Raw genomic sequence first — 22,038 nt, forward strand, 5'->3', positions numbered from 1 at the left:
GGCCCCAGAAATACAGAATGCTTACAAGAGTTAAAAGGAAGCTTTGCTTTCTGCATTTATTGCATCTGTGATACTGCATATGTGTGATACTACTATGTGTGGGTGTAAGAACACATACGTGAAGGTGTCAGTAACACTGTGAGGAAAATACTTTGGTAAACTTGGCTCTTGGAATAGTAAAAGTGAACTAAAGAAGCCTACTTCATTAATGTTTACCATCTTAAAAGGGAGTCAGGAAGCATACTGAAAACTTCATAACAGTAGGTAATGTTTTAACTTACCTATTAATTATTTTTATCTCTTTCTCTGTGGTGATTAGATTAAAGCCTTTAATCTGAAGATGGCCCGTATGTTGTCTTATGGATGACAAGAGAGTGAAAAGTTGAGGATACTGACCCACTCTGCATTTAGATGGTGGGGTTTTTGGCAGAGAGGATAGGGATGAACCCTAAGTTATTTAGAAATGTAGTTTCATTGTTATATAGTCTTATGGGTGATGACAGTTACTGAGAGATGTGGAAAGTAGGCTGAATCCTTGACGTTTCTGCATGTTACAAGAATATAGGTTACTGGTGGGGACTTGAGAAGGGCCCAAGGACTTGGAAATAGAAAGACCCATTGGCTTCTATAAAGCAAAACATCTATAAAGTACTTCTATAAAGTAAAACATCTGAATTTGAAGCCAAAGCTTATTTAAGCTATTTTGCTGGTTTTATAGTCCAAGAGTGAAAACAGTACAGGCAGAAAGGAGGTTTTCTTGGCACTCTGCTTAGTTTGAGATAACAGGTTAATTGATGATGGAAATATGTTCAAATGAGTTCACTTATCTCCACAAATGAGGGTTGGACACTATCTGCCTGATAGTTACAGTGCTTGATTGTGTTCTTAGGGCAACAATTGAAATGAATCTCTGGTTCCTCGAACATAATGTTTTTGGCTAAGCAGGCAAATTACAGAAATCATTTATCATCCTGAAGTGACTGGCTTGGTTCTCACACTGTGTATTGTTGACTTAATGTTGTTTCTTTTCCTCAATGGTATCATACAGATTTGTGGTTTATGATTGTCATACATCTACAGCTGCTCCTAATATCTGACATTTGAATAACACTAAGTTTAGAAAGATTTCAGTTTCATGCTCCCATTTCATCTTGTACTGCTGCCCTGTAGTTTAAAATGTTAAAAGCAGTGTTTACATGAATCGAAGGATATCATGCTGACAGTTGCCAAAAGGCCTCTCTCCAGGGGCATTTACTCTAATAAACTCACCATTGTTGAAGGTCTTTTCCTTGATTATAGGCTTAGAGACCTGAATTTTGGGGGTTCCTCAGGAACAGAATCACCACAACCAAGGTCACATACTACATATTATCAATTTTATAAGTTTTTTTTTTTTTTTTTTTTTTTGCGGTACACAGGCCTCTCACTGCTGTGGCCTCTCCTGTTGCGGAGCACAGGCTCCAGACGCGCAGGCTCAGCAGCTATGGCTCACGGGCCCAGCCGCTCCGCGGCATGTGGGATCTTCCCAGACTGGGGCACGAACCCGTGTCCCCTGCATCGGCAGGTGGACTCTCAACCACTGCACCACCAGGGAAGCCCAAGAGAAGTGCAACTTTTAACTGACTTTAATTCTCATGTCATAGCTATTTTCCTGTAGAAGAGTATCAAACCTTTGCTTGCTTAGCATGGAATCAGAACAAGGGGAGTTAATGATTCTCTTGTTTAATGCAGTGATTCTAAACTGAAGATACATCAGAATCACCTCTGGAGTTTTGAAGAGTATACATTTGTGGGTCCCATCCCTCGATATTTTGATTTGGTATATCTGATACCAAACTATACCAGTGAGACTTGAGCATTCATATATACTTATTAATTATGCGGTCCTTGAAACCAGGGATTCTGATTACCTGAAATTGTAGTTTTCAAAGCTTCATAGGTGATTTTGATGCACGTTTATAGAACTTTAATAGGACCAGGCTCTGTTAGCCACCTGTATACATCTTACAACTCAGGTGGATAGATGTTCATGCTGCCCAAGAGGCACCCTGTACCTTGGTGGTTAGATGAATGTTACCATCCTCTGGTTTTTTGGGTTTCTTTTTTCTGTTTTGGATTAATAATTCCTCCTTTTGGGCTTCCCTGGTGGCACAGTGGTTGAGAGTCCGCCTGCTGATGCAGTGGACACAGGTTCGTGCCCCGGTCCGGGAAGATCCCACATGCCATGGAGCGGCTAGGCCCATGAGCCATGGCCGCTGAGCCTGCGCGTCCGGAGCCTGTGCTCTGCAGCAGGAGAGGCCGCAACAGTGAGAGGCCCGCATACAGCAAAAAAAAAAAAAATTCCTCCTTTTGTTTCCTCAGTGTTTCTTTTTTTTTTTCTTTAATATTTATTTATTTATTTGGTTGCACCAGGTCTTAGTTGCATCAGGCGGGCTCCTTAGTTGCAGCATGTGGGCTCCTTAGTTGCGGCATGAGAACTCTTAGTTGTGGTATGCATGTGGGATCTAGTTCCCTGACCAGGGATCGAACCCAGGTCCCCTGCATTGGGAGTGTGGAGTCTTACCCACTGTGCCACCAAGGAAGTCCCTCCTCGGTGTTTCTTTAAGTAGGTTATTTTGTGATTTCTAAGTTATGCTCTGCTCTTTCTTAAATTCTATGTAAGGCTGTGTTGATTAGAATTTTGGGTGTCCCATACTTTTTTATAATGTATTTATATATTCTCAAAGAGAATTGTGAACTGATACTATTAAGTTAACTCTCAGATGATAACTTGATTTCCCCACCTTCATGTTCTTGGGGGTCATACTACTGCTGTCTCATGTGCCAACAACAGCAATCAAGACTACCAGTGAGGTGGTCTAGGGAGATTTTCATTTCCTGATGAGAAAATCATCAATTTGAATAGTTTGAACTATTTGTTCAATCTAAGGTTCAGAGCCTGTACTCTGCCTAGGTATTCTGAATTCTAACCAGGTATCAAATTTCATTGTGGCCATTAGCAAGTTTTAATGGTTCAGAAATAAGTGTGTATCATTTATTGCGGAAATTATCTAGCCACATACCTGCATGTTTAGATAATTAGACAGTTACTAGGACATGTGAAACTCTACCTTTTGAATTTATGTTTTTTATCACTTAAGTATAGATTAAAGCTATAAAAATACCCTAATAAATTTTGTGGTGGCAGAAAATTTCTTAATTTCTTAATCATCACTCATAGCACTAATGTTTGCCTAACGATCATGTCCCTCTTCTATTTAAAAGTCCTCAGTGGTTTCCCATTCCGTACAGGATAGTATAGTCATACCTCAGATATTGCAGGTTCTGTTCCATACCACTGCAATAAGGCGAATATAGCAATAAAGCGAATACAGCAATAAAGCGAGTCATAAATTTTTTGGCTTCCCAGTATATATAAAAGTTATGTTTACACTACACTGTAGTCTATTGTGTGCAATATCGTGATGCCAAAAAAGTATGTACTTTAATTAAAAAATACTTTATTGCTAAAAAATGCTAACCATCATCTGAGTCTTCAGCAAGTCATAGTCTTTTTGTTGGTGGAGAGTCTTGCCTCAGTGTTGATGGCTGCTGACTGATCAGGGTGGTGGTTGTTGAAGGTTGGGGTGTTAATGGCAATTTCTTAAAATAAGACAACAATGAAGTTTGCCCCACTGATTGACTCTTCCTTTCACAAATGATTTCTCTGTAGCATGCAATGCTGTTTGATAGCATTTTACCCACAGCAAAACTTCTTTCAAAATTGGAGTCAATCCTCTCAAACCTCGCTGCTGCTTTATCAACTAAATTTATGTAATATTCTGAATCTTTTGTTATCATTTCAACAGGCTTCACAGCTTCTTCACCAGGAGTAGATTCCATCTCAAGAAACCATTTTCTTTGCTCATGCATAAGAAGCAACTCCTCATCCATTAAAGGTTTATCATGAGATTGCAGCAATTCAGTCACATATTTAGGCTCCACTTCAGTTCTCGTTCTCTTGCTGTTTCCACCACATCTGCAGTCACTTCCTCCACTGAAGTCTTGAACCATTCAAAGTCATCCATGAGGGTTGGAATCAACTTCCTCCAAACTCCTGTTAATGTTGATATTTTAACCTCTTTCTGTGAATCACGAATGTTCTTAGTGGCATCTAGAATGGGTGAATCCTTTCCAACCGGTTTTCAGTTTTCTTTGCCCAGATCCATCAAAGGAATTACTATCTATGGCAGCTCTAGCCTTACAAAATGTATCTCTTAACTAATAAGACTTGTCAGAATTACTCCTTGATCCATGGGCTGCAGAATGGATGTTGTGTTAGCAGGCATGAAAACAACATTAATCTCATTGTATATCTCTATTGGAGCGCTTGAGTGACCAGGTGCGTTGTCAACAAGCAGTAATATTTTGAAAGGAATCTTTTTTTCTAAGCAGTAGGTCTGATCAGTGGGCTTAAAATATCTAGTAAACCATATTGTAAACAGATGTGCTGTCATTTGGGCTTTGTTGTTCCATTTCTAGAGTACAGGCAGAGTAGATTTAGCGTAGTTCTTAAGGGCCCTAGCTAGGATTTTTGGAAAGGTAAATGAAGATTGGCTTCAATTTAATGTCACCAGCTGCATTAGCTCCCAACAGGAGAAGCTTTGAAGCTCTGAAGACTTCTCCTGTCTTCAGGAGAAGAAGACTTCTCCTGACTTCTCCTGTCTAGCTATGAAAGTCCTAGATAGCGTCTTCTTCCAATACAGGACTGTTTCATTTACATTGAAAAATCTGTGCTTTAGTGTAGCCTCTTTCATTAATTATCTTAGCTAGATCTTCTGTATAACCTCCTGCAGTTTCTACGTTAGCACTTCCGGCTTGCTTCATCTTGTAATTTTATGTTATAGAGTCGGCTTCTTTCCTTAAACCTCATGAACCAAACACTGCTAGGTTCAGACTTTTCTTCTGCAGTTTCCTCACGTCTCTCAGCCTTCAGAGAATTAAGGGGAGTTAGGGCCTTGCTGTGGATTAGGCTTTGGCTTAAGGGAATGTTGTGGCTGGTTTGATCTTCTATCCAAACCAATAAAACTTTCTCCATATCAGCAATAAGGCTCTTTTGCTTTCTTATCATTTGTGTGTTCACTGGAGTAGTGCTTTTAATTTCCTTTAACAACTTCTCCTTTGCATTCACCACTTGGCAAGCTCTTGGCACAAGAGGCCTAGGTTTCAGCCTGTCTTGGCTTTCAACATGCCTTCCTCACTAAGCTTAATCATTTCTAGCTTTTGATTTAAAGTGAGAGATGTGACTCTTCCTTTCACTTGAAGCCCTTTGTGGGGCTGTTAACTGGCCTACTTTCAATATTGTTGTGTCTCAGGGAATAGGGAGACCTGAGCAGAGGGAAAGAGGCAGGGGAACACCAGTTGATAGAGCAGTCAGAACACACATTTATCAATTAAGTTCACCATCTTTTATGGATGTGGTTCATGGCGCCCCAAAACAACAATAGTGACATAAAATATCATTGATCACAGATCACCATAACAAATGTAATAATAGTGAAGTTTGAAATATTGCAAAAATTAACCAAAATGTAACACAGAAACATGAAGTGAGTAAATGCTGTTGGAAAAATGGCGCCAATAGATTTGCTTGACACAGAGTTGCCACAGACCTTCAGTTTGTAAAAGACACAGTACCTATCGGTGAAGCACAATAAATTAAATGCAATAAAACAAATTGTGCCTGTCCCCAAATTTCTCACCATAGTATACAATGCCCTCTGTGATTCTTCTCCAGCCTACATCTTAGCCTTTAATTCCATGTGCTCTGCTCTTTCATGTTTCTGTTTACCACTTGCTACTCTTTTGAGAATTCTATTCCTCACCCTTCTTTGCCTGGGGAACTCCTGTTCATTCTTCGGGACTCAGTTCATGTAGCCTTCTGTTGGGGGAAGCCTTCCCTGATACTCACCCTTCCCTCCCCCACCTGTCAGATTTAATTGCCTTTCCTTTATGTTGCCATAGAGTCTTACAATAGCACTTATACTATAACTTTCTATTTACAAGTTTCTTCCCTACCACCTGCTGAGCTCATTGAAGGAAGGCAGAACTATGTATTAGGTTTTGTAAGTTCTGCTTTGTTCCAAAAAGAATTTGTGGTGAGGACATTATTTTCTTTGTACCTTCTCCATGTAGTATCTGATAGGCTATAGGTATCTCCCCCATCTAAAAAAAAGAAAAAGTTGTTTGGGGAAGGAGAAAGAGCAGAGTAATTCTGATGGGTTTTTCTCTCCTTTCTATTTTTTAGGTTACCAAAAGGGATGAAGACTCTTCCTTGATGCAGCTAAAGGAGGAATTTCGGAGTTATGAGGCTTTACGCAGAGAACATGACGCCCAAATTGTTCATATTGCTATGGAAGCAGGACTCCGTATTTCACCTGAGCAGTGGTCTTCACTTCTGTATGGTGACTTGGCGCATAAATCACACATGCAGTCTATCATTGATAAGGTTTGTGAAATTAGAGACGCTGATTTTATATCATTCTGCTACATTGGAGAGTATTTGAATCTTTTGAAGGGAGTAAAGAGACAACCAATTGGAGAGTCCTGTTTTTACATATAAGACTGTTATAAATATCTTTCTTTTTTATTATTTTCTAACTTTTAAAATAAACTAAGGGGGGCAACAGGGAAGCAAATACAGGATGTTAGCATAAAAGTAGCCTGGCTAACCAAGTCTGTCATTTATCTATATTCTGACACCAGTTAGCTAATAAATAAGTTTTCTAAGTGTCTAATGATGAATTTCGTAGGGCAGATTCTGAGGTGAAAATTTAATTCATCATTGATACTCCTACTATGGAATCTGAAGACACTTGAAAACCTATTCAGTATGTTGACTAAATGAAAGCATTTGAATATAGACAGGTCATAAAAACCAGAGTAAAAACCATTCTGTTTTCTTTTTATGTTAGCTGCAGTCTCCAGAATCATTTGCAAAGAGTGTTCAGGAATTGACAATTGTTTTGCAACGAACAGGTGACCCAGCTAACTTAAATAGACTGAGGCCTCATTTAGAGCTTCTTGCAAACATAGACCCTAATCCAGGTATGTGACAAAATAATTGCTTATACTTTTTCTACCTTTGAGGTAAATAACACAAGAGACTTACTGCTAACAAATTCTTTTCGTCATCCCATCCCCTTGGTGGACTATACAGATGCTGTTTCACCAACTTGGGAGCAGCTAGAAAATGCAATGGTAGCTGTTAAAACAGTGGTTCATGGCCTTGTGGACTTCATACAAAATTATAGTAGAAAAGGCCATGAGACACCTCAGGTAAGCACATTTATTGCACTTCTGACTGCTCTTAAATTTTTAACAGGGCATCCTGAACATCTTAACAAGCTGTTTGGTTAATGGACTCCTTATGTGACTCCACTCTCACATAAGTTTTTATTGTCTCTCTTCTTTTGAGAGAAACCCAAGTTTTAGTGCACCTGATAAATAATTCATAGTACAGCAGCAGTTGGAGGCATATCTTGAATATGAGTTTACTGCAGGTTTTTTTGACCAACTCTATAGATCTGATTCCTTCCAAATATTTTGTCTAATTTTCTTCTAATGTGGGGAAATTGTCACTTTTTTCTCCTTTGCTGCCGTACCAATGAATTCATGTTTGTATATGTGTGGAAGTAAATAAATAAGTATTTTCAGTGTCCTTTGAAGGAGTTATTTAAGGTAAAATCCTTCATTCTAGTAATAACGTCCATTTATTAAATCACTATGAGCCAGTCCCTATGTTCAGTATTTTACATATATTATTTCTAATCATCACAGCCACCTGCAAGATAATTGCTGTTCCCAAGCTGAAGTTTAAAGAGGTTAAATAACATATGTAAGGTCATGGTGGCAGTAAGTGACAGAACTGGTATCAAATCTACTCCAAAGTGATCTTTCCACTCTTCTGTCCTTATTCTATTAGAAGACATTATAATGTTCAAATCTTAACTGAAAGATGAATGTTTTATATTTATTAAGGTCATAGAAATAACAATGACATCTTAGATTTTGATGCAAATTATAGCAGTTATGGTGATGTTTTTATATTTTGCCTCATTATTTGTATGAACTTAGCTCCAAGCCTTAGAAGAAAGGTGTACTCTCAAATTGACAAATAAATTAGTATTTCTTAGTTTTTAACTTCTGGGGTAAGTTGTATTCTCCCTTTTCCTGAGAACATTTAAGTGGACAAAGCTTCTGGCTTTTTTAATGCTTTTTGAAATTGGTTGCTTGATTTGGGTATCATAATTTTGAGACAGCAATGAATTGATGAGAAAATCTTTTATTTTCGTGGGCATTTTGTTGCCTGACAAATAAGTAACATAACATTTGAACCAGTTCCAGATAATCCTCAGAATGAATATCTAAAATGCCAGCTCAGGGTTATGCCACATAACTCATAACAGGAAACAATGCAGTGGTAGTTGTGTCAGCACAAGAATTACTTATCTAACATGAAAAAGAATTAAAGGTATAATAAAATTCTGGAGTCCCAAGAGTGAGTGACAACTGGAATCTTCACTTTTCCAAACATTGATTTTCTTTTCGTAGCCTCAGCCAAACAGCAAATATAAGACTAGCATGTGCCGAGATTTGCGACAGCAAGGAGGGTGTCCACGAGGAACAAATTGTACTTTTGCCCATTCTCAGGAAGAGCTTGAAAAGTAAGTTAGGAGAACTCTTTTATTTGGGATTAATTTTTGGTCATTATGAAAGTGTTATATAGAGTCTTAAAGTTTGTGATGAGTTTCAAAGATGCAATCAAGTTTGCATTGTGGAAGTCTTTACATTGAAAAATAACCTTTTCTTTTGAAACCACACCTTGTTGCTTCTGGCAGCATGGTTAACATAATAAGTGATTTAGAACCTTATTCAGCTGTCATATTTTAGACCATTGTATATCTGGAATCCATGTTTCTGCTAAACACCTGTGCAGAATGAAAGTATTCTTACGTTCACTTTTACTTGCTCAGGTTCCATTGAAGGTAACAACTGAGTCCCAGGTAAAATGGTAAAGCAGATACATTTTCTTTTTATGGTTTTTGGTCTTTTTAACATTCTTTTTTCTGTCTTCTTTTCCCTTTCTCTTGTCCTATGGGTAATCCCTTTTTCTATGTCCATTTACCCCAGACATAAAAGTAAATGGATATAAGCTGTAATATGTGTTGTCCAAGTTTTTGTTATTTTGTTTTTTAACCAAAACATTCATCATTGAGATCGCACCAAAAATTGATTCCAGCCTTTCTACTGAATAACTGGTCTTTATATCAACTCTTAATGGACATCTCTCTTGTTTTTAGACATTTTAAACCCGATTTGAGCTAATTTTCTCCTATTATACATCTTCTCTTGTGTACATCTTCTATCTGCTATCCCTAAGTGTACCCTGTCCAGCCAGTTATACGTGCCATGTTATAGGAATCATCTTTGCCAGCTTTCACCTGCTTGTCTTAGTCACCAAGTTCTGTCAGTTCACCTTCCTATATATTTCTTGACTCTTCCTTGTTCTTTCTGTCCTTATAGTCTAAGCTGTCATCCCCTTTTCTTGATCCATAGTTGCCTCCTAACTAGTCATCTTATAGCTATCGTTGCCCACCCCCAATCCCATTATTCCCCCCAAAATAGGGAGAACTTTACACATAAGGCTCATTGCAGGTAATGAGACTTGGGCATCCCTGTGGATAAACATATAAAATCTGCTCTGGCCCGCAAGACTCTGCGTCATCTAGTTTGTGCCTGCCTTTTTTATCTCATCTCACAACGCTCCCTAATTTTATTGTATACTCAAGCCACGCTGACTGTTTGTCAGTGCCATGCTCCTTCCCACCTGAAGTCTTTTATATAATGTGGTTCCTTCTAGCCTTGTCTTTGGAGCTTTCCCTGTGCCTAGCTCATCCTTTCTTTTTCAGGGGCATCCCCCCAGTATTTCATACTAAACCAGGTTCCTCTTTTTCCTGCTTATCAAAATTATAATTAACTTATGGAGTCTGTCTTGGGGGTTGACAAACTTTTCTGTAGAGATGCAGTTAGTGAATGTTTTCAGCTTGGTGAACCATTCATTGATCTCAGTCAACCCACTCTACTCTGCCACTGTAGCAAAAAAGCCACCATAGACAATGCATAAAATGGGCATGGCTTTAAACTTTATTTACAAAAACAAGCAACTTTGACCCATAGGTGATAGTTTGCTGACCCCTGATCTATTTATTGAATGTTTGCCTTACTGAAGTGTAAGGTCCATGGACTATATATCCATCTTGTTTATTATTGTCTCCTCTTCTCAGTGGCTAGCACTGGGCCCTGCACATAATGAGCTCTACAGCAACAGCAGTGTGATAGAAGATAAATGTGTGTGCATTAAAAAGAAGAGCAGAAACATGCTTCCCTTCTTACTATCCCCCTGCTTCTCCCAGACTGGAAGATCCCAGAGAGGCTGCAGGAGTCTTAAGAAAAAAAGGGTGCTGTTTGCATCTAGTCTAGGCAGTTCTATATGATGTATACAGAGTTTTACATCAAGGTGATTTTTTAGACTCGAGATATTTTGAGCTTGTCCATACCTGAAGTAGAGCTTTTTAGTTAAAATAGAGCTTTTTAGGGGACCTTGCTTGGGAGCACTTAAAAAAGAGAAGAAACTGTGTGATTTCATACTCCACTCACAACTGGTGCCCACCTGAAAATCCATTTTACCTCTTCTTACACCTTCAAATTGGCTTCCTGCTCTCCATCTCCAGTTCCTACTTCAGAACTTTATTATTTCTTGCCTGAGCTTATATTGGTAGCAGTAAAAATAACAATAGCCAAATTAATCAGTCAAATTTTGTGCCAGGTGCAATGTTTAATGTTTCACGTGTTTACCCAATTTGTCTATTCTGCTATGTGGCTTTTTTTTACTTAATTAATTGATTAATTTATATATTTATTTTTGGCTGTGTCGGGTCTTCACTGCTGCACGCGGACTTTCTCTAGTTGTGGCGAGCGGGAGCTACTCTTTGTTGCAGTGCATGTGCTTCTCATTGTGGTGGCTTCTCGTTGCAGAGCATGGGTTCTAGGTGCACGGGCTTCAGTAGTTGTGGCTCATGGGCTTCGTTGCTCCGCAGCATGTGGGGTCTTCCTGGACCGGGGCTTGAACCCATGTCCCTGCGTTGGCAGGTGGATTCTTAACCACTGCGCCACCAGGGAAGTCCTGCTATGTAGCTTTTTATATGCATCTCCCTATGTCTCAACCAAGATTTTCTTTCACAAATACGGGTTTAATCATGTCCATCTTCTGCTTTAAATTCTTAATTGGTTCCTCAGTATATCACTGGTTCTGGGCCCAGTCTTGCTTTCCAGCCTTATTCCACCTTTTGCATTCTTTATTTTTTTAAGGTACATCCAGTTTACTACTATATGAATTCTTTCACTCTTCTTTCCCTTATACATGTTGTTCACTATATCATATGCTTTCCTCTTCTCTGTTTGGAGAGCTCCTGTTCCTGATTATACTCAGATATCATCTTCTGTCTGAAAACTTCCCTGACTTCCCAGGCAGTGTTAGTTGCTTTCTTCACTGTGCTGCTATAGTACTCTATACCTGGTAACTTTATAACTACCAGTTCTCTCACTGTATTGCAATTATTTATTTACTGGTGTGTATTTTCACTGGACTTCGTTTATTTTATGGGTTATTCATCTTTATATTTTCTGCACTTAACAGGTATTTGACATGTAAACTCAGGATATTTATGTTGAAAGAGCAAATAATCTATAGTTCATATTTCCAACCAGCTTCACACTCTCTGTTGCTGTTAAATAAAAGAAGAAGAAGAAGAAGGAAAAACAGGGTAATACAAAGTATTAAGGAAGTGGAAGATGTCATTATCTCGTTGGTTAAAAAAGTGCATGTTGCTACCCAGCTCTGGACTTTTTGAGGGCGGAGCCTTTATCTTAGCTCCCATAATGTACCAGGAGGAATTCAGCAAATGTTTGTTTAACTTAAATAAATTTTATCCCAGCCTGCTTTCTCTACTATACATATCTCTAACCAAACAAATGCCCAGAATCTCTCTTAAGAATACTTGTGTGAATATATTTTAGAATTTAGGGTATTGGAATCCTATTCCCAAAAATTGCTGCATTCTGGAGAGTATCAAAAGCCTGAGGTCAACCAGCTCAAGAAATATTTTTAAAAATGGTTGTTAAGTGCTAGGTACTATTTGAGGTACTTCTAGTGGGGAAAGAAGAACAGTAAACATGTAAACGGACAATTTCAGTTACTAATAAAATGCTGTAAAGAAAGTCTGAGGTGGAAACAAGCTTGGCATGTTCAGGAACTAGAAAGAAGACGAGTGTGCCTGGAGAATGAGAAGAATGGCAAAAGATAATGTTGTAGAGATTAGGTGAGGGCCAGACCATATTGGCTTGGTGGACATTGGCAAGGAGTTTGCATTTTATTTTGGAAGCCATTATAGGGTTTTATTCAAATGGAACAATGAGATTTTAATTTTGTCTTAGAAATGTCACTCTAGTGTCTGCATGATGTAGACCAGTTAAACTGCTGCAGTGGTCCAGGCATGAGATTAGTAGCTTGGTCCTAGGACTATAGTAATTGAGATGATGAAAAGTAGCCAGATTTGTGATATATTTTGGAAGTAGAGCTGATAGGACTGATAGATCGAATGTGGGGTATAAAGAAAAGAGAAGATCAAGGATGACTCCAAGGTTTGGGGCCTGCATAACTAAGTAATATCTTTTACGGAGATAGGAAATGCTTGGGGGTAGAAAATCAGTACTCTTGGCCATGTGAAGTTTAAGGATTACTCCACATTCATGAGGCAGATATTTATGGAACACCTAACATGTACCAAGCATTGTGCTGAAGATGAATAAGGAACGCAGAATTCTTGCTCTCATGGGGCTTACATTGTAATAGAGAAGATCAACATAAACCAAATAAATAGAAAACATAATATCTGGTGCTGATTGGCACTACGAAGAAAAATAACAAGGTAAGGAGAAGGAGATTGGGAAAGGGGAGATATTTTAGATTAGATTGTCTGGGAAGGGATCCCAGAGGATATGACATTTAAGCAGACACCTGAATGAAGTGATGATGCACTAGAGAAGAAAAGATAATTATAGGAGTGAAATCTTTGAGAAGGCAAATGGGCTTGGGACCTGGGGTGCAAGTGGAAAGATTGGCCTTAGTTAGGAATAGGAACTCTTCACCTCCTATTTTAGGTGGAGTGTGTAGTTACAGAAGCAGGAAGGTTGGCGGGATTGGTGATGGAAAGATAATTAATTCTCCTCTGGTGTCATCTGTTTTCTCTGTGAAGTGGGAGGCAGTATCATCAGCTGTGGCGGGGCTCTGGGGAATGGAAGGGAGGAGGATGTTAGAGATGGGAAAGTGAATTTAGTAGAGAAGTGTATTAATGTAGTGCTTGGCCATTTTAAATACTTGATCATGATTTTGAAGAGAGTTTAGTCAGCATGATTGCATGATTTTTCTCTAGCAACATTCACCTACTTGAGCAGACACAGAATAAGAGAATAAGTAACAGATTGGATTGGGGTTTTACCAGGTGAGTTCAACAGGGTAATTGGACCAAGGGAATTAAAGGTATTTATAAGGGAGGAATTAATGGTAGATAATGGATTCTAAGCTGGGTAAGTCAGGGAGCCAATACTTGAGGGAGCTCATGGATGACTTTAAAAGAATAGGAGGGGCTTCCCTGGTGGCGCAGTGGTTGAGAGTCCGCCTGCTGATGCAGGGGACGCGGGTTCGTGCCCCGGTCCGGGAGGATCCCGCGTGCCGCGGAGCGGCTGGGCCCGTGAGCCATGGCTGCTGAGCCTGCGCGTCCGGAGCCTGTGCTCCGCAATGGGGGAGGCCGCAGCGGTGAGAGGCCCGCGTACCGCAAAAAAAAAAAAAAGAATAGGAGGTAATTGGCTTTTTTCAACTGTGAGGTCCAGATTCCAAGCCTAAGTCTTTAGCTGCCTAGATGCCAGGAGTCCAGTATGTATCCCTGTTTGTCCCTTACTTTACCTTACTCCTCTCTTTTAAGAGACTCACAATTAAAACTTTATTTTTTGCCTGCCCAAGCAATCTTAAGGAAATTTGAAATTTATCCTTTGAGAATGGAAAGCAAGGAGCAGCTGGGCATTTTGTGCAAGAACCTTTGAAGTGAAGAATGAAGATGAAGAGCAGGTTTCAGAGTAGCTTGTTGAGGAAAGCACTGGCCCCTCCATGCCACCAAACTGCCTTTCTAAAATATAGGTCTGCTCATAACCCTCATTCTTCAAGAAGTAATCATTGGTTCCTCAGATCTATAAGATGACATATATAAGCTGGCCATAACCTATGGTTTTTTTGAACTTCATGTTCTATCACTCCACCTTTAGCCAGGCTGATCTGGGAATACTTGTCTTTACTGAGCTTTGCTGCTTCTGTCAGTGTGTGTGTATGAATGAGATGGAGAGAATTGAATAATGAAGCTGTTTATAGATACTGGAGGACTAAAAGGGAAACTGTTGTGAAGGCATTGCTCATCACTAACACTGTTTATATCTAATTACCATATGTTTGGTTATATATAACATTAATATTAGATTAATTTAGGTATATGTAATTATGAACCCATATGTGTGTAGTCTTTCTATTCATATAACATAGTTGTTCACCACTTTAAAATATTGGAGGGAACACTAACTAGGACTACATTGTAATGAAATTTTTGTTGTATGACTGGAAATAAATTTTCTTAAATGGAATCAGAGATCAGGTTGCTTCATATATTAGAGTATTATATCTGACCACCATAAATAAAACCCTGAATTTAATATCAGAAAATATCTTTAATCCAAATACTTTTTACTTTGGTCATAAACTAATCTGAAAAGTAGAATACTAAATTTCTATATTTTGGTGTAATGTTTAAGAATGAGTTTTGTTTTTTTTTTAATCTCTTTAAAATTATATGATGTCTTAACAATTTGGTAACAACAGAATTCTTTCAACTCTTGCATACCTTTTCATTCTACATTCCCAAATAAATTTGGTATGGTTACTTTCATTTTTATATAGTGTACTTTCTATTCCAATTATACAAAATTTTCAAGAAGATCTCTTCCCACTCTCAAAATAGTTTTTTGAATACATTTGTACTTTTCTTGCTACATTAATTATGTGTCTCCATACATAAGTATTGTGTGTACATACATATATTGTATATGGCAGATACATTTTCATGTGATGGCTATCATAGCAGAGTTTGATGTAGACTGTATGTGATATTTAGCTGAAGAAACTTTTTTTTTAACATCTTTATTGGAGTATAATTGCTTTACAATGGTGTGTTAGTTTCTGAAGAAACCTGTTTTTCAAAGTTGTTCTTCCTTTTAACATTTTTTCCTATTGCTCCCTCCCTTTTTTTTTTTTACTTAGGGTAAGATTTAGTGAAATATTTACTGATATGTTTATTGTTTTTGAAACAGGTATCGATTAAGGAACAAAAAGATCAATGCAACTGTAAGAACGTTTCCTCTTCTAAATAAAGTTGGTGTAAACAACACTGTCACAACCACAGCCGGAAATGTCATTTCTGTCATAGGAAGTACTGAAACAACGGGGAAAATTGTTCCAAGTACAAACGGAATTTCAAATGCAGAAAACAGTGTTTCCCAGCTAATTCCTCGTAGTACTGACAGTACATTAAGAGCGCTGGAGACTGTGAAGAAAGTGGGGAAGGTTGGCACTAATGGTCAGAATGCTGCTGGGCCTTCTGCAGAGTCTGTAACTGAAAAGTAAGTATTAGGTAAAAATGTTTAACGTGAGTAATTTAGCCTTTTTATAAGTACCTGAGTATTTTTATTTATCCTGAGGAAAAGCAGTTAATCAGAATTTTTATGCAGAATGTTTCATGTAGTAGAAAAAGCACTAAATACCAAAAAAGTTGAGTTCTAGTCCTGGATCTGCAATTGAATAGCTGTGACCTTGGAAATTCACTTCAACTCTGGGTTTTGTTTTCTTCAACTGTAAACTGAAGAGGTTGGACCAGAATTCAGTTTTTCTCACCTTATTTCCTTGAACTTTAGGATTGAGTCCATAGAGGTGCCAAAAAGGAACTAAGTAGAAACCTAAGCAGGTGAGATGCTTGAGCCTCCAGCCCGTTTCAATTAGAACAGTTCCACTTTATGCTCTGTAATGATGTGTAGTTGTTAAGAGGGAAATCTTTAAAGCCAAACTCTGGGTTCAAATTCTGGCTCAGTGTTTCCCAGCTGTTTGATCTTAGGCCGGTTACTTAATCTGTTTTCCTCAGTTTACTTATCCATAAAATTGGTATAATAATACTACCTGCTTCATATGTTGGTTGTGAGGATTAAATGAGTTAATACTGCAATGTGCTTTGAATAGTGCCTGCCACATAGCACTCACTAAGTATCTGCGGCTGTTATTATAACTACCATTATTATTATTACCATTATTGTTGTTTTGGGGTTTCAGCATAAGATTTAATTTGGCGGAAAGGTTTTGGTACTTTAAGAAAAAAGTTTTGGGCTTCCCTGGTGGCGCAGTGGTTGAGAGTCCGCCTGCCAATGCAGCGGACACGGGTTCGTGCCCCGGTCTGGGAAGATCCCACATGGTGTGGAGCGGCTGGGCCCGTGAGCCATGGCCACTGAGCCTGTGCGTCCAGAGCCTGTGCTCTGCAACGGGAGAGGCCCCCCCCAAAAAAGAGTTTGGCTTTATTCATCAATAGGTTTAAAAAAAAAAAAGAAAAATGTTTTAAAACTTCCCGATTATCTGAAAAGTTACTTCCACCTCTGATATCTCAGGCTTTTGTATTCTTTTAAGCCTCTTAAAATCTGAGCTAAAGCATGTTTAGATTGTTGCCCATAAATAGTCTGTCAGTGTCTATTATATACCTTTTGGGGAAAAAGCGTTATGCTAGGCACACAGTAAATTGCTAGGGATTTCAAATAATAAATGGCTAGGTAGACATTTATATTCTTTATTTCTGCAATTAGCATGTGATAGGGAAATTTGTTTATCAGAGGATCCTTATAATCTTCCCTCAGAGAGATCTTCGAAGAGATAAATCAGAGAACATTGTCTAATTTAGCAAATGTTATTTACACACTAATACTGAGCTCTGATTTTGGCACTCTTGAAAATACATGAGAGTGCTGCAACTGAGACCTAACACAGCCCAAAAAAATAAAGAAAATTTTAAAAATAAATAAAGAAAAAGAAAAAAGAAAATACATGAGATGTAAAAGATATCTGTGCATTTAAGAAACTTATGAAGACATAGTTGGGGAGACAGCATTTACATAAATGAAGCAATATTGGGGTTGGATTAAAGGATAGGAAAATTTTATATTGCTGGGTGAAATATGGTAAGATTTAGATAGGTAGGTTGACACCAGATTATGGAGGTTTTGTGTTAAATATATTTAGAAAATGAGCTTTTGAAGGGTTTTGGCAAGGTAAAGTTGTAAAACCATTTTATATTCATATGGTGAAATGTTACTCAGCCATTAAAGAATAAGGTACTAGTACATACTACAATATGGATGAACCTTGAAAACATTATATTAAGTGAAAGAAGCTAGATACAAAAGCCAAATATTGTAGAATTCCATTTATGTGAATGTCCAGAATAGGCAAATCCATAGAAGACAGAAAGTAGATGAATAGTTGCTAGGGGCTGGGGCTGGGGGACAAGGAGATGGGGAGTGAATGCTAGTGAGTACAGGTTTCCTTTAGGGGTGGTAAAAATGTTTCAGAATAAGATAGCAGTGATGGTTGCACAGCCTTGGGAATATACCAGAAATCACTGAATTGTACACCTTACAAGGGTAAATATAAGTTTTTTAAAAAATGATGGACTAGAGAAAACAACTTTCAAAAATAAGTAAATCTCGGTAAATAAATCATTTATTCATTCAGAAATTATGATATGTGCCAAATACCAGGACAATTGGCATAGTTAATGAAAATGAAGTAGATATACTCCCTGCTTCTAAGAGTCTTCCAGTGCAGTTTGGGAGACAGACATAAACAGATATCATATAATATATTCTGAAAGGTACTGTAATGGAGTTGTGTTTCAAGTGTTATTAAAACACAAAAAATAACAATAATTCTACCTGGAGTTACTGTGGAAAATTTTTTAGAGGTAAGGTGATGACACCTGAGCCATTCCAAAAGTATGGCTAATTAGGAAGGAAGGGTCTTGTCAGTAGAGAAGGCAGCACAGGCAAAAGCATGTAGGTAAGAGGGCCTGCTGCAAAGGACAGCCTAGAATCCTAAATTCATCTAGAATCTAGCTGTCTGGCTAGAATGGGACTGAAAGTTAGCTTTTTCCTTAAGTCTGGATTTTTGGGATAGCTTGCATGATTTCATAAGGCTATGAACCTTGTCATGGATTTTGGTACCTTTTTCCTGCAAAGTCTAAGAATTTGTCATTTCAAAGTACTTATCTGAATTTTGTGGTATATAACATTCTGCTATGGAGGACCAGATAATCTATGTAAAGCACTTAGAATAGTTTCTGGAATGTGCTCATTAATTGATTAGTGTTACTTATTATTGTTAAGAGGAAATCCTAATCATTTTCCTTGTTGCCTTTATTGAACTTCAAAATATAAGCACAGCACTAAAATATCTTTAAACTCTAAGCCATTTGTACTTACTACTATTATCCACAGTTTCTTATTTTCTGCGTTTTAATACACAATTACACATAGAAGTAAACATCTGCTAGACTAATCTCTGCTAGACTTAAAGGCAGCCCATACTCCTTGTTATTTATACTCTTGCTTTAAAAGAGCTTCTCTAGTTTGAGAAAAACCCTCTAATCTAGTTGAGATGCAATGTATTGAATTCCTGCATCATTAACAAGATCTTTTTCTTGCGTCACCACATATCTCAGCTCTGCCAAAGTTTGACTTCTTCAGAGGGCCTAAGAAGCCATGGTGAGATCCTCTGGAGCTGATCGCCTGGTGAATCAACAAAGAAAATCCTTTGTGTTTTAAAAAAAAAAAAAAAAAGCTTGTGTGTTTTGCATCAATTTAATGAGTAACCATTTCGTTGGCATTCTGTTCATCTAGCAGATATTTACTGACTACCTACTACGTGGCAGGAACTTTTCCATTTGTCCAACAAATATTTACTGAGTGCCTCCTGTGTGCCAGAAACTGTTTTAGATCCTGGGCATGTAGCAGTTAACAAAATGGACAAAAATGGCCTTTCTTCAATAAGTTTACATTTCAGCTAATCTAATGCTTAATATTTAGAGCAGTCCTTCCCTTTACATATCTGTCTTATTTGTGTCAAAAAATTCTACTGGTAAACTATATTGTTTCTGTTGAGAAGTTATTGAACAGGATTTTTTTTAAACTTCCAGTAGGAAAAATCTTTGTTTAAAGTATGAGTAAAAAGGGACTAGTGGGTCACATTGTGCCTGGGATTTGTTTGCAGTTTTTTGTTTTGTTTTTCACCCTCACCAAAATATGAGATCTGTTACTATAATCTTGTGAATTAACAGTGTAAGGTGGTAAGGAAATTCATGGCCTTATTTGTCACTGTGGAAATACCTGAAGCATTTGCTGTTAGTGGTCACTATAATTTTATGAACCATTTCTACTGAGAAAGACTTTTAACAGTCATAGATAGTGATTTATCATTTGCCCTTGTTAAATTTTCTCTCCAGTAAAATTGGTTCTCCACCCAAGACTCCTGTAAGTAATATAGCGGCTACCTCAGCTGGGCCCACTAATGTTGGAACAGAGCTGAATTCTGTGCCTCCAAAATCCAGCCCATTTATAACTAGAGTACCAGTATATCCTCAGCATTCTGAAAACATTCAGTATTTTCAAGATCCAAGGACTCAGATACCCTTTGAAGTCCCACAGTACCCACAGACAGGTAAGTAATTTTAGACAATTCTAAGAAAAAAAGAAACTACAATATAACATTTGTTGTAATAAGTTAGTGAATCATTTATATCTATCTAGAAAATGTACATTAAAAAATTAATCCTTTGGACTATATGACCCCTAAGTTTTCTTCCTGTCCTAAGAATCTATGATTTTACATACCAGTAGTTTTAAGATTCTCATTCCTATGAATCAAATGTAGGGTCCATGGATGAGCTTTAGTAAGTTCTGTATGTCCTCTGAAATAAGTATACTAAATGTTTGGTTTATATATACTTTAAGTATAATTTTGGAAAGACAATGCACAGCTTATATAGATTATGAAAGAGGTCTTTAACCTCTGCTCCCCAAAAGGTTAAGAATCAATGATGTAACTAATTACTTAATCTAAAACCTGTGGCAATACATGGCCTAGAAGGAAATTTACCAGCCATCTGTTAATAGCTCATCAAGTGTTTTTAAGGAGCAGTTTAACAAATTATTGAACATTAATGATTTTCATATAGTGGTGTCTTGAAAGTGTGTAGTGTCTTTCTAAACCAGGGGTAACTAAAGTAAAGTTCAAAGGTTATTTTATTTTCCAACATTAAAGGCTGCTTTAGACTTTAAACCATTACAAAATGTTAAATTTTACTAAGATTACATTAAATATTCCTCTTTCCAATTTTCAAGGATACTACCCACCACCTCCAACAGTACCAGCTGGTGTGGCTCCCTGTGTTCCTCGCTTTGTGAGGTCCAATAATGTTCCAGAGTCCTCCCTCCCACCTGCTTCCATGCCATATGCTGATCATTACAGTACATTTTCGCCTCGAGATCGAATGAATTCTTCTCCTTACCAACCTCCTCCTCCGCAGCCGTATGGACCAGTTCCTCCAGTACCTTCTGGAATGTATGCTCCTGTGTACGACAGCAGGCGCATCTGGCGCCCACCTATGTACCAACGAGATGACATTATTAGAAGCAATTCTTTACCTCCAATGGATGTGATGCACTCGTCTGTGTATCAGACGTCTTTGCGGGAAAGATATAACTCATTAGATGGGTATTATTCAGTGGCTTGTCAGCCACCAAGTGAGCCAAGGACAACTGTGCCTTTACCAAGGGTAAGTGATAATGGAAATAGGAATGCTGATATAGTGTAGTTGTTAAGACTCTAGAGTCTGGTGTTGGACCTTTCAGGTATATATCCTGGCTCCTCCACTTACTTATTGTGTGACTTATGGAATTTTACTTGACTTCTCTATATCAGTTTTTTCGTATTTGATGGAAATCATAGTAGTACCTACCTCATAAAGCTGTTGTGAGGATTAAATCAGAAAAAGCAAAGCTCTTAGAACTGGACCTGATGCATATTCATGCTCAATAAATGTTATGTTTGGATACGAAACTGATGAGAAGGTAAAAAGAAATCTTCAAAATACAAAGATAGGGCCTATTTTTAGTATCCCCACGTATATACATATGATTTTCCTAAACCAGAGAAGTGAGCGCTCAGATTTTACTTTTGACATTTGACTAAATATTAACCCTTTCGTTTAAGTGTATGGAGAATAGGCTAGGGTGACTTCCCTACTGTATTTTTTTTTTTTTGTCCCAACAATATAATAAATGTTCACATTATTTCCACAGAGCATAGTTAAATTTATTTACCACTCCCTAGATGATTAAGATTGTTTCTTTTATCCCCCCTTAGGAACCTTGTGGTCATTTGAAGACCAGTTGCGAGGAGCAGATAAGAAGAAAGCCAGAGCAGTGGGCACAGTACCACACTCAGAAAGCACCTCTTGTCTCTTCAACTCTTCCTGTGGCAACACAGTCACCAACACCACCTTCTCCTCTATTCAGTGTAGACTTCCGCACTGATGTAAGAAAGGTTTTAATTACTTGATGTTGCAGGGATAGGTCAGACAACTGACTTCAGAGCACTCGTTCAAGCCAGAGTTAGCTATGTTGGATATTTTGCATTGGTTTGGTGGCAGTTGAGTTTAATTCAATAAGCACTGAGTATGTAAGCACTATGGCTAGGCATTGTGATACTCTGAAGGCCACTAAATCACAGTCCTTTTTCCACCAAGAATT

The 22,038-nt window shown here is 38.0% G+C and overlaps 1 protein-coding gene and 1 non-coding gene across 4 annotated transcripts in view; both read left to right on the plus strand.

The window, feature by feature from the left end:
• Window positions 1–22,038, plus strand: part of RC3H2 (ring finger and CCCH-type domains 2) — a 51,781-nt gene that overhangs the window by 20,174 nt on the left and 9,569 nt on the right. For all 3 annotated transcript variants that reach the window (XM_027104939.1, XM_027104940.1, XM_027104941.1), the window contains exons 6-13: window positions 6,287–6,487; window positions 6,954–7,086; window positions 7,199–7,317; window positions 8,593–8,705; window positions 15,511–15,819; window positions 19,731–19,945; window positions 20,629–21,062; window positions 21,653–21,823. In XM_027104939.1, the coding sequence (XP_026960740.1) occupies window positions 6,287–6,487; window positions 6,954–7,086; window positions 7,199–7,317; window positions 8,593–8,705; window positions 15,511–15,819; window positions 19,731–19,945; window positions 20,629–21,062; window positions 21,653–21,823 (1,695 nt within the window). The remainder of the gene's footprint in view (window positions 1–6,286; window positions 6,488–6,953; window positions 7,087–7,198; window positions 7,318–8,592; window positions 8,706–15,510; window positions 15,820–19,730; window positions 19,946–20,628; window positions 21,063–21,652; window positions 21,824–22,038) is intronic.
• On the plus strand, window positions 6,754–6,864 carry LOC113620260 (small nucleolar RNA SNORD90). The gene has a single exon (XR_003432708.1). It is a non-coding gene; the product is annotated as a small nucleolar RNA SNORD90 (small nucleolar RNA).

This window comes from Aethalodelphis obliquidens, unplaced genomic scaffold (genome assembly GCF_003676395.1).
Source record: "Aethalodelphis obliquidens isolate GAN/ISIS:26980383/991018 unplaced genomic scaffold, ASM367639v1 scaffold7, whole genome shotgun sequence".
Taxonomy (NCBI): domain Eukaryota; kingdom Metazoa; phylum Chordata; class Mammalia; order Artiodactyla; family Delphinidae; genus Aethalodelphis; species Aethalodelphis obliquidens.